At 45.6% G+C, this 13,311-nt stretch overlaps 1 protein-coding gene across 2 annotated transcripts in view; it reads left to right on the forward strand.

Annotated features, from left to right (window-relative positions):
• Positions 1-335: 335 nt before the first annotated feature.
• Positions 336-13,311, forward strand: part of fpgs (folylpolyglutamate synthase) — a 25,878-nt gene continuing 12,902 nt past the window's right edge. For both annotated transcript variants that reach the window (XM_037546133.1, XM_037546134.1), the window contains exons 1-6: positions 336-840; positions 4,687-4,815; positions 6,859-6,912; positions 7,035-7,099; positions 9,479-9,593; positions 11,168-11,245. In XM_037546133.1, the coding sequence (XP_037402030.1) occupies positions 688-840; positions 4,687-4,815; positions 6,859-6,912; positions 7,035-7,099; positions 9,479-9,593; positions 11,168-11,245 (594 nt within the window). In that variant the 5' untranslated portion in view covers positions 336-687. The remainder of the gene's footprint in view (positions 841-4,686; positions 4,816-6,858; positions 6,913-7,034; positions 7,100-9,478; positions 9,594-11,167; positions 11,246-13,311) is intronic.

Genomic DNA, 13,311 nt, shown 5'->3' on the forward strand with positions numbered 1-13,311 from the left:
AAAGAAAAAAAAATTCAAGCTCGGTTCTAGCAAAATAAAAGTCATTCAAGAAAATAAGCAATAAAGCTAAAGGCTACGCTATAGCAAAAAAAATAATTAATTGAAAAAGGTGTATAAAATAAAAGTTTAAATCTCTTTTATAGCGAAATGAAAGTCGGTCAACCAAATAACAGACTAAACTGAGTGATGCTGAATGTTTAGCGTTTTATGAACAGAAGGGGAAGAAGAGCGACCACGCGTTATTTCCCTTGAGTTTGCGGAGCCTGGCCAGCAGAGGGCGCTATTGTTGTTGCTCGCGGGCCGCTGGCGTGCACTGAAACAGAAACAGCTGTGCCACGTGAGTCCCGTCATATCCGCGCAGTATTGCATGTGCGGTCCTCCGGTACTGACTCGGAGGGGGGGGCAGATATTCGGCTGGAGCCCCTCTGATCAGAGACCACGGCGCTCCTGGACGGACCCGAGACCCGCGGACCGAGCTGTGCTGTCTGAATGCATGCGGGAGCGCGCCTGTGCTCGTTAACGCGCCACAGCGTTGCTGTTCACGTTGGAAGCGGAGCGCCGAGCCATGCTGGCTCCGTTCGGCGGAGGCGTGTGGTGGCGTGACTGACGGCGCCCTCCCCCGTTACACACGCACAGCGCGCCGCACACCAAATTTGGCCTCGCCTTCCTGCGCGCTCCCGCGTCGCTATGCTGCTCAGCGCTGCGGTGCGCGCCTGCAGGCGCGTGCCCGCTGTCGCCGCTTTCCCGCGCACTCGAAGTTGGACCGACGGGCCCGGAACACCGCCGCTGAGGCTCTCCAGCACCGTAGCAGCGCCGTACTACCGGAGGATGGAGTACCAGGTACCGGGAACGGGGTTCTGACGCACACCGCGTATCTTTACGCCCGCGTACAGCACATAACGCTGCACAGCCTAACGTTAACGTCAAATTCTTCTTCGAACCGTCCCGTTCCACCTTAACACGTGCTGAAGTTAACGTTACGGTCTGGACCTACGGAACCGCTACACAGTTTATGGTGGACCGGGACAGTTCGAATAGGCAGCGAACTTCAGCCTCGTTGAAGCGGCTGTAGTGACGGTAGATACCAATGGCCAGATTTAGGGGAGCCGGAGCCGCAGCAGGGCCGAGTTTCTGAACAGTTTGATGCTCTAAACGTCGTTTTATTGTATATTCTGGGCGTTCAGATGAGCAGTTCGTTACTGTGTGAGGAGTTAGTTTATAAACAGTAAACTGCGGGTTCTCGGCTGCTCTCCCTCTTTCACCACCCCCCCTTTGCGAAGCCAGTGTTGGGGTCCCAAACTTCGGCCACGTGCGGGCTCTTTTGACAAAGCTGTCTTCTGTCAGCGCCGCGGCGGAGCGGAGTGGCGTGGCGTGGATGAAGAACCTGAGGTAGAAATGAGAGATGCAGTGACAGGAGCAGCAGCAACGCGGTGCCCACCACAAAAACACGCGGAGCGAGTTAAAATGAAGTGTCTCGTGCAGAGCTGGGGTAGCGCCAGTAATTTGCGGAAACTGCGTAAATTCTTTACTAACGGTTGAGCGAGTCGCGCTGGTTTCAGAGGCCCGTCTTAACGGCTAGTAACGCGTAGATCAGTTTAAAGGGGAAATCCACCGAATTTACCAGAATTCCTGCGTAATCCAGTGGTTGAGATGTAAACACAGTCATTCAGCGCGGGTTTGGTGTGAAATGGTTATTAATAGATTAAGAGACCCTTATTAGTCCCACAGTGGGGAAATTCCCCCTCCGCATTTAACCCATCCGTGAAGTGAAACACCACATACACACTAGTGTACACACACACACAGTAGGGGGCAGTGCGCACACTTGCCCGGAGCGGTGGGCAGCCCAATCCGCAGCGCCCGGGGAGCAGTTGGGGGTTAGGTGTCTTGCTCAATGACGCCTCAGTCATGTGCTGTCGGCTCTGGGGATCGAACCGGCGACCTCCCGGTCACAGGGCCGGTTCCCTGACCTCCAGCCCACGACTGCCCCAAATTACAGTGGTGGTGATGGGAACCAGGCGTCGCCATGACTACAACACAGATACAGACATTTTATTTACCATCCAGAACCACCAGAGAACCTACACAAGTCTTCTGAGTTTAAAATATTTCCCCCATCATCAACACTCCAGATCAACTCAGAAGACTCATGTGGGTTCTCTGTTTGTATGTGTGTATATATCTATATCTGTGTTGTAGTCGTGGCGACCCCTGGTTCCCATCTCCACCACTGTAAAGATGTCCGAGTCGGTCAGTTTCTCCAGAACGGAGCGTTTCACACACCGGTTTACGTCTTAAACACGGATGGAATTTCTCTTAACATGACACATAAGCGAGCGGTAGTGACGGATGTGAGGCTGATTTGCTGAGGTCACTGAGATTGGTGGGTAACGGCTGAGCTGGTCGTAGTCGCTGCTGGTAACGGTTTGTTGGGAATTACGGATTCGATCCGATTATTTTGTGCCTGGTCTTACCTGCGTGTTCGTTCTGATTTAACTACTAAAACTAGGCCTTTGCAGGCGGCTGGGAATGAGCATGTTGATCTGTGGTGATGTCGCTCTCAGTGCCGCGTTTGACCTGCTGTAACTGCAGTGACTGGGCACGTCTAGCTTTTGCCCGACCAGCTAATCTCTAACAGATAAACTCCACAGTGCTAAAATAACCCTCACAGTGTACAGTCAGCTCTTTCAGTAGATCTGGACCTTTGTCAGTTTCACGCTCTCCATGTGGGCTTCCAGCGGTGCGTTCCTGTCGGTCTAATTGTCACGTTTGCGCTGGAGGTGGTGTAATTAGGTCCACCTCTATCTGTCCCGCTGGCTTTTGTTGTGAACGGCTAGACGACTTCTCCCCATCAGTCTTGGGAATAAAGGCACACGGCACCTACTAGTTAACTCAAGCAGCAGTTATCCAAAGTTCAGAATTGAGGTCTGCGCGGGATTCTGGTTTCAGTCCCGCTCCCTCCCGCAGAAAATCGGACTCGTTAGTCCCGCTCCCGTCCACACGGTTTCATCAAGGCAAACTGACCTCCAGTGATCTGGTCCTCTGTCAGGATTGTAGGTGTGGGTTGAAGTCTACAGAAGTGAACTGGGCAGTTTTGAATCAGAATACTTTATTGATCCCAGAGGGAAATTTGTGCTCACTAAAGACACTTTTCTGACTTGATGTGGTCGAACGTTCATATGTTAGGACTTGTGAAAGCAACCAAAGTCTTCATCAAAGTCTGGGTGTTTTACTTTGCTCTTAGCCTGATTACCTGGCACATATAAAAGCCTTTCTGTCTGTTTCCTGGATGTGGAGTAAGTCTGGTGTTGGGCTAAATTGCACCTCAGGTCAGGAAAGTCTCTTTTTAATGAGCGCAAAACTGCCCAGGTCACTTCTCTAGACTTGAACGTTCACCTACAGTCTTGACAGACGTCCAGATCTGTGGATGTCGGTTTGTCTTGAAGAAACTGTGAGCAGGTTTAATCTGTGAGGTCAGCTGGTCCTTAATTTTAAACGGGAATTCCACCAGTGTTTTTTTTTTTTTTTATTTCTGTATAATTAAGCAGTGGAGATGTGGAGTCATTCAGAGTGGTTTGCTGTGAAACGCTCCGTCCTTACCAAGTCAGGATTGTTCACAGTGGTGGTGATAGGAACCAGACATCTGGAGAGTTTAATACCTCTATCGGTTGTGAATTCGCTGCCTGATGACGGAGACATTGCTTTACGATAGTTTTGAGAAGGTTTAAGCCTAAAAGGTCCGTCCAGATTTTTTTCAGATTTATCACTGTTTTACCATCATTAACATTACAAACGAATACTCTGAAGACTCGCGTAGGTTCACTGGTGGTTTTGGACAGTAAATGAAATGGCTATATTTGTGTTGTAGACCTCAGGACGCCTGGTTCCTATCACCACCACTGTAGAGAGGTCAGAGTTGGTAAGTTACTTTAGAGCATGTCTGTAGAGCGTTTGGCTTGAAATCACTCTGAATCACTCTCAAACCACTGAACTGTGCAGAAATGGTGGGGAAAATGTTCCCTTTTAAATCTGGATTTAATTCAGTTGAATTACTACTGAACTGTCAGTAGAACGGTGACTGAATTACTACTGATCAGTCCTTGATTTGAATTACTCCTGATTCTGTGTGTATGTGATAGAGCCTCTAGTACGCCAGTCATTTTAAAATAGTTAAAAGTTGAATCCCGACATAAGCAGTTCTGTTGTCAGCTTTTTAGAGATGGGAGGGAATTTATGGGAAAGCCACAATTTGGCTGCACAACTTTGGCTGTTACATTAGACTATGACAAAATGCGTCACACCCAGATAATCTTTGCTAAAGGCTGAACTTCATCAGCACTCCACCCAACGATTTCGCAGGCCCCCCTTTCCTTGGAAAGTGAAGCTAGTGAAAGAATAAAAAATGGCAAACAGCATTTAAACAATGAGAAATAGCCAAAAGCTATAAGAGAGGTGACGTAGAAGGAGAAAAGCCAAGGCCCTAAGATTGAACCTTGTGGGACTCCGCAAGAAATGTCAATTTCTTGGTTAATGAATGAGAAACCTTAAAATACCAAATCAATAAGTAGTACTGATAAGTGTAATAGTGCTGATGAAATCCTGACGATACCCCTCCCTGTTGTGATAGCAGCAGGTTTCTGAGGACTGTCTGTAGCTCTGAATTTTTCTGGGGTTTTTCTCCTGCAGGATGCGGTGTGCACCCTGAACACCCTGCAGACGAACGCCAGCGCGCTGGATCAGGTGCGCCGAGAACGTGGACACCCAGAGATCCAGCTGCAGGCTATGAGGGGGTTCCTGCAGCGTGCAGGCCTCAAGGTATTACATCAGTCTCACAGCCCTGCATTCAGCACAGCAGAACACTGATCATACACAAACTCAGGAACACAGGACTGTCTGATACCCCCCAAATACTATCACAATATATTTTTATATCATTCGATATGGATGTCCCCGACAGGGCCTGAACTGCAACGTTCGATAAAGTTATTCGGTATTGAGATGACGACAAAAATGAACTAACCTCTACAAATCTTCAAAAACATGATTCACTACTGTGTAAAACAAAAGTAATGAAATACTAACAGCTACTTGTATCAGAACTTCAAGCACATTTTGGTGCAACGATGTGAAGCGCTGCTCTTATGAAGCATCACAAACGGTTTGACTGTTAATAGCAGCCCTTGTGGAGAATTTGTAGGCTGCTAAATGGCCAAGTTCCATGTGGTGCTTAAATGTTAAAACAGTGTTTTTCTGTTTGTTTGTTTTTTCTGGTTCATTTTTGCAGTCTGCAAAACACAAATAAATTCCTTAAAGCTCTTTATGGTGATGCATGTTTGTTGTGACAGTAGCATTACTGTGTCATACATTTGTACCATGCAGTCTATGCATTATTACAGGTCAGTGACTGGATTATAACTTGTGGGCTTCTAGCGTTGCGTTCCTGCCTGTCTGATTATGTCACGTTTGCGCTGCAGGTGGGGTAATTAGATCCACCTCTATCTGTCCCGCTGGCTTTTGTTGTGAACGGCTAGACTTCTTCTCCCCATCAGTCTTGGGAATAAAGGCACACGGCACCTACTAGTTAACTCAAGCAGCAGTTATCCAAAGTTCAGAATTGAGGTCTGCAGAAGATTCTGTTTTCAGTCCCGCCCCCTCCCGTCATTAGACCCGCTCCCGCCCACACGGTTCTGTCATTATCTGACATGGGTTATTCTGCTGAAATACCACGGCAGTCGTGGTCATCAGGCTAACGGTGAGTAACTTCACCAAACTGCATTTATTTCCAGTAAACACAGCAGGAATGAAACCACAGGGTTATGAGTTTTTTCCTTTTCTCTCTCTTTCTCTCTTGCATGCTTTCTCGCTCTGTCTCTCATCTTTTCCACTCCATTTTACCTGTCTTGCACCTGTTAGGTGGACAGAAGTGCCATGTTGTCTCCTTTTGACCAGTCAGATCCCAATCAGACCAAGGGTGGGCAGGACTTTGCAGCCTCTTGACTCACTCGTGTAGCAGGCGGTGGTTGTGCTGCTTTGTTTACCAAACGCCGCCTTGTTCGCTTACTTTGTTTGATTTATGAGCTCTTGGCTAAACTGTTCAATGGCTCTGGCCTTGGCTCTGTTGCTGTTGTCGTCACTGTTGGCTCTTTGTTTACTGGGTGACGTTAATGTTTATTTGTTCTTAATGTTTTGAGCTGGTTTCCTCTGGGAGGAAGAATTTGTGTGTTCACAACTCTTTTGAATGATTTATGATAATTTTATATTGTGTGTGTGTGTGTGTGTGTGTGTATATATATATATATATATATATATATATATATATATATATATGTATATATATATATATATATATATATGTATATGTATATGTATATATATATATTAGGTGATCGCTTTACTTTAATTATTTATTTATTAAATTTTTAGACTTTTTTCTCCCCATCTTTTTCGAACTGCCGCTCACACGTCACTGGACGGCCAAACACGTTAAGAGGAAAGCGCCAACTGTCCTAGGGGATCACCAGGAATCAAATTCACTGATGACTGGGCGATTTCTCTTAATGCGTGCTTTATCCCGCTCCCGCCTGCAGGGGTCTGATTCCCGCCCGCTCCCTCGTGCAACACAAAGTTTGTCCCACACTGCAAGATATTATGGCGAGTCCTGTGGGAATACATGGGAACGTAGGACTCTGGTTCAAAAGCCTGACTGCTTATATTGGATTGAGAAACCGAGCAGCGTCATTTTACCAAAAATACCTCATACATGCATCATCAGTATCAAATACTCATGTTCTACACACTACACACACACGTTCCCGGTTTAATTCAATACGAGGTCTAAATGCTTTTGTCTGCCTCCAGGTTGAAGAGCTCGATCATCTCAACATCATACATGTCACGGGAACTAAGGGAAAGGTAAATGTGGAGTGTTTATGGGAATTTCTCTGGATTGAGAAATGAATTTCTTTTATTGTTTGGCGGAACGAATAATTATCATCCAGTACAGATCGTGACGTTGGGAATAACTTTCTTTCCAGGGTTCCACGTGTGCCTTCACAGAGCAGATCCTGAGGAACTACGGCTTCCGTACTGGATTTTACAGGTACTGCCATGACCAGACAGAGGAGACCGTGGTGGAGTCTAGACCCAGTTGAAAGGGTTGAAAGTCCTGAAATGCGTTAAACTCTTGAAGAATTGCTCTATAAACTTGTGGCTCTGTTTCAGAAGTCCGGGCAAACGAGGCTCATAAAACCACATTCAGTATGTTGTCTTTGGTTTTCGGTTGAGTTAATGAAATCTTGCGTTTCACTTCTTTGGTTGTGTCATCGCTTTGGTTACAGTAGATATACCCTCATTTTCAATTAGCCTGTCCTGCCAGTGCAGGAACAAAGCTTCACACGCCCCCTGTAGGCACCTATAAGAAGCGCCTGTGATAACTAAAGTTTTTTGCCAATCTAATTAAATACATTCAGATTGAGCCTGAGCTGTTTATTTTCACTCTGTTAAACAATCTAGATAGATAGATACTTTATTGATCCCGAAGGATCAATATTTAGCAATCTGATGGAAAATTTTTGTTTACGTGCTCACTACAAGTAATCACATCTGAAATGACGTGCATCTGTAGAGAACCACTCAGAGTAGACGTTACCATGACAGCGAACATCACGTGAGGTCCAGTCAGAGTGAGATGAGCAGCAGTGAGCAGTGATTGTGTTTTTAACTTCTTTAAAATGACGTCAGACTCAGGAAAACGTCCTTCACACGTCCTTATTAAAGAAGGCCGAGAGGAAGACGTCGTGTTCTGAGACACATAAGCTGGACGTCCGTCCCGCCGCCGTCTTTTAAAGATCAGAGCATGAACTTCGTCTCCTCTGCAGACCAGCTTCTGCTCCGCCGTGTTGAACGGTATGAACTTTAGTCAGAGCTGGTTTGAGTTCTCTGCTTTTGCTGTGACGTGATGTACATGCACAGAACGTACTTGCACGTTCCGATAGGGAACGTAATCGGATACAGACGTTTACATTGATATTATTCTTCTGTGTAATGGATTATTTACAGGACTACGTTCAATCGGGTAGAAATTGCATTCCGAATGGCCTCAATCGGACTAGACTATTCCGATTGAAGTGTTTATATGGATGTATTATATTCCGATTGAGCCATTAGCTGGATCATTAACGTGTAAACGTGGCTACTGTTACTTGGAAAAAGCAGTCATAGTTAGAGACTCCAGGTTTTTTTTCAGAGCGTCATAAGCTTCTTTGGCACTTGTACGTGTTTTTATTTTATATCAGTAAAAGTGTTCTAGCGTCACAGAGATTCACTGCGAAGAAAACATGCCCAGGAGTGACTCCGGGCGCTGGAGGTTAAAGTACTCCTCACTTTTTTTTTTGATCCTGGGTTTTGTGTCTATGATGTAAGAAGAAACCGTGTTTATGTGGGTGAAAGAGATTTTGTGTTGGGTGGTTGAGCTTGTAGACGTTCAGGCCAGAGTTGTGCAACACAACCCTTTTTTTTTGTGTGTGTGTTTGTGTGTGTTTTGCTGGACTTTGCTCTGCTGGATACTCAGTAACGTAAACATTTCAGCAGGGTTAGCCTTTATGTTGTCAGTAATGCTTGATAAAAACTTTGGGCCTGGTTCTCCAATATCTTCCCGTGTTTGTTCTTCAGAAAGGTCCTAAGAAAAACGTTCTCAAACCCGCAGAATTGCTTTGTGCTCTTGAACTGCATAAATGGGTTTTAAGAAGAAATTTCTTGTTAAGAACAGTTGGTGGATGAGGCCAAATATTCTTGTGAGCTTATCCACCATACGCCCAGCATTTGTTAGCCATCAGTATATTTAGACTGAAGGCAGTGGACAGCATGTAACCTCGCGTTGTGTAGTCCCTCATCCAGTCACTAATCAATGAGCAGCCATCCGTTCATTGTTGTTGTGCTGCTGTATTAGATCCGGGAGTGTAACGGTAGCGTATCGCTGTCGCCGGAAGAAAACTTGATCTCCAAAATATCAACTTTACAGGAGAAGGAAAAAAACTACTTTACTCTTAATGTAAGTCAATGGAACCGGACGTCTTTCCAAGCCATGTTGGGTCTTTTCTTTCGGTCCAGTCATCATGAAATTTACACACAACGTAAAGAACAGCGTGTTTTTTTTCAAATTATGTCAAAAACTGAAAAACGATATACGAGGTTTTCTACTGACAGCAGCGATATATTGTGTTGAACTGTATTCCAGTGAGTTTTATACTCTACTTTTTTTACCCTGAACATTTTTATACATTATAGAGTAGCAAGGCACTGATTGGCTGATGCCAATATCAACAAATGGAGTAGGAAAATGCCTGAATTAAAAATATCATATACATTTGTAGAGGGTTACAGAAACGTAAATATATTAGTGCAGTAACCCAACATCCCCTGAAAGTTCTGGTTGGCTGGTGCTGTGACTCAACGTTTTTCCTCCTCTGATCCGTTTCAGCTCTCCACACCTGGTTCAGGTGAGAGAGAGGATCCGTATAAATGGGCGTCCGATTGAGAAAGACCTCTTCACCAAGTACTTCTGGCAGGTGTACAACCGACTGGACGAGACCAAGGTGGGTTCTAACCTTCAGAGACGTTTTATACAGAGGCACACGGCTGAATATGCACATTTTGACACGTTTGAACTGTTTAGTTAAATGATGTGACACTTGAGATTGTAGTAAATAATAAGCGTGAACTGTCCCGCGGTCCAGTTAATCGGTTAAGAATTTGCAGGCAGACTTAATACACACCGATCAGGCATAACATCATGACCACCTCCTCGTTTCTACGCTCACTGTCCACTTTATCAGCTCCACTTACTGTAGAGCTGCACTCTGTAGTTCTACAGTTACAGACTGTAGTCCATCTGTTTCTCTGATACTCTGTTACCCTGTTCTTCAGTGGTCAGGACCCCCATGGACCCTCACAGAGCAGGTACTATTTGGGTGGTGGATCATTCTCAGCACTGCAGGAACACTGGTGTGTTAGTGTGTGTTGTGCTGGTATGAGTGGATCAGACACAGCAGGGCTGCTGGAGTTTTTAAACACTGTGTCCACTCACTGTCCACTCTATTAGACACTCCTACCTCGTCGGTCCACCTTGTAGATGTAAAGTCAGTGACGACAGCTCATCTGCTGCTGCACAGTTTGTGTTGGTCATCCTCTAGTCCGTCATCAGCGGTCACAGGACGCTGCCCACAGGACGCTGCCCACAGGACGCTGCCCACAGGACGCTGCCCACAGGACGCTGCCCACAGGATGCTCTTGGCCGGATATTTTTGGTTGGTGAACTATTCTCAGTCCAGCAGTGACACTGAGGTGTCTGCTCCACTTGTACCAGCACAACACTAACACAGTACCACCATGTCAGTGTTACTGCAGTGCTGAGAATGATCCACCACCCAAATAGTACCTGCTCTGTGAGGGTCCATGGGGGTCCTGACCACTGAAGAACAGGGTAACAGAGTATCAGAGAAACAGATGGACTACAGTCTGTAACTGTAGATCTACAGAGTGCAGCTATACAGTAAGTGGAGCTGATAAAGTGGACAATGAGCGTAGAAACAAGGAGGTGGTCATAATGTTACGCCTGATCGGTGTTTATTTAGAATTAACGAGCTCCCCTCTGTACCAAAACCAGTTGCTTTCTGCTATGACCCCCCACATCCACTCCTGTTTTTCTTCAGCCAACCACAGAATGTTGCAGTTCTGACAAACTCTGATCTAATGCTGTTTATTCTGTGGCTCTGCATTCTTTCTGGGCAGGAGCAACAGGTGATACACAGTGTTAATGATTATAGTTATTCCTCATGTTTCTCTAGTGTTGGCTGAAATGTACTCACACAAAGCTATTTTGGTGAGGTCAACCCCTCACCCTGCCTGCCGTCCACTCCTCGTGCTCAGCACATGGCCTGCGTCACGATTACTGTTAGCTTTATTCGAGCAGAAAATAGGAGCCCTCTGGTTTCTTAATGACAGAAGCATGCTGGACATGTGAGAGAAACAGAGCATTGTGCCTTCACTCGTGCACACATTGACCAAGCCTGTAAAGAGGCTGCCTAAATTAGTGAGACGTGGTTGATAAATGCATGAAAATCAATGGTGAACATAAAACTCGTGACACTTGTTGACCCTTCGCTTTTAGGAGTCCCACGGCGGCACCATGCCAGCGTATTTCCGCTTCCTGACCATCCTCGCCTTTCACGTCTTCCTGCAGGAGAAGGTAAGGGGATTCACCGTCCACGTCACCTGTATGATATTGTTGTTGCCCACCTTACTGGTATGACGTTGCTCGTTCTAGACCTCTACAAGTTTTTTCCCAATTTTTTCTCCTATGAAGAAGCACAATAGGCTCATTACATAAAAGATGTTTTTAAGTGTCTTAGGGATGCAAGCATTTTCTACATCATATAGACATTTCCCTCTCAAATATTACTAAATATATAACAATATTAACATCAAACCTTTTGCCATCCTCATTTTTGCCCGTGAGTAATGTGGACACCCCTCTCAATTATTGAGTTGGTTTCAGCCGTGCCTATTACTAACAGGCCATCAAGCACATAGCAGTGCAGTCTCCACAGACAAAAATGGGCAGAACAGGTTGTGCAAAAAAGCTCAACAACCTAATGTGGTCATAGGATGCCACCTCTGCCCTGCTAGAGCTGCCCTAGATGACTGTAAGTGCTCTTACTGTAAAATGGAAGTGTCTTGGAGCAACAACAGCTCAGCCACAAAGAAGCAGTAAACTCGCAGAGCTGAAGCAGGTTAAAATCGCCTGTCCTTTGCTGAATCACCCATTACAGACTTCAAAACTGCCTCTGGAAGCAACATCGGCACAAGAACTGCGTGTCGAGAGCTTCATGAACTGTGTTTCCCTGGCTAAGCAGCTGCACACAAGCCTAAGAACGCAATGCGCAATGCCAAGTGCTGGCTGGAGTGGTGTAAAGCGCCACCGCTGGACACAGCAAGGTTCACAGAAGGCAACGAAAGAACAGAAAAGTTGTCCATATTGGAGCACTTAGCAAGGTAGCCAACACGTTTAACCATAAACAGTGGCAATACAAAGTGAACGTAATTATATCAACTAATTCTACACTTGCACGCGTGCAGTGCTGCTCACTGATCTATAGCACGAATGTGTAGTTGGTGGCAGTGAGGTGACTTATGTGCAGCTGCAGTTAGCCAAAGAGCTAACATCACAGTTAGGCTGGCTAAGATGATAATTCTCCTGACTGACTGTGTATCATGCACTCTCATTTGTCTGTTTAGTCAGTAATGAAGGAACGTTTAAAGGTTTGTGTTTAGACACGGGTTAGAATAGTGTTTCCTCAGAAGCCCCGCCCCCTTCAGAGGTAACATAGCCAAAACGGTAGCGGCACAGTTGGTCGAGGACTCAGTAGAAATCGGTGGGAAAATTTGTCCTTGGATTTTATCACTTTGCTCGCTTGTGACCCAAACAAGCTGACCGTGCGAATTCCCTTTGAAACTGATGTAGTTTCGCTCACAGAAATTCACAAACGCAAGTGTGACTGGACCTATAGAAGGGAATTGGAGTCCTGCAGACTTTGACTTTAGAGCCGCATTCCCATCGTGCCTTTCCCATGATGCCTTGTGGCTGTGCAGGCCTCTTAGTGTGTGTGTGAGCGGGGAGGGGGGGGACAGGGGCAGGGGGGTCTCTGGTGTCCACACGATCCCCTGATCCATCCAGATGGAAACTCAACCCTCGACTCGCTCACTGATTATCACAGCACAGCCTTGTAGGGATGCTGGCTTCTTACCAAGTAATTGGAACCCACTGCGTACCAAGTGTGCCAGTGTTTCCAGTATAAAAAGCCACGTGTGATGCTCTGTTGCTCCCTGATGGTGCAGTAACATGAACCGCATGTGTTTCATCAGCATCGGAGGGGGGAAGAATCAGACCCAGCTGAAAACAGATACTGTGATCTTAAAAACAATTAAAAATGTTTTGAGTGTGTATATATAGAGTATACGATGAGGCTTGAGTGTATATATATTGAGTGTGTATATATTGAGTATACGATGAGGCTTGAGTGTATATATATTGAGTGTATATATATTGAGTATACGATGAGGCTTGAATGTATATATATTGAGTATACGATGAGGCTTGAGTGTATATATATTGAGTATACGATGAGGCTTGAGTGTATATATATTGAGTATACGATGAGGCTTGAGTGTATATATATTGAGTATACGATGAGGCTTGAGTGTATATATTGAGTGTGTGTATATATATATTGAGTATACAATGAGGCTTGAGTG

The sequence above is a fragment of the Pygocentrus nattereri genome, chromosome 16 (genome assembly GCF_015220715.1).
Source record: "Pygocentrus nattereri isolate fPygNat1 chromosome 16, fPygNat1.pri, whole genome shotgun sequence".
NCBI classification, from domain to species: Eukaryota; Metazoa; Chordata; class Actinopteri; order Characiformes; family Serrasalmidae; genus Pygocentrus; species Pygocentrus nattereri.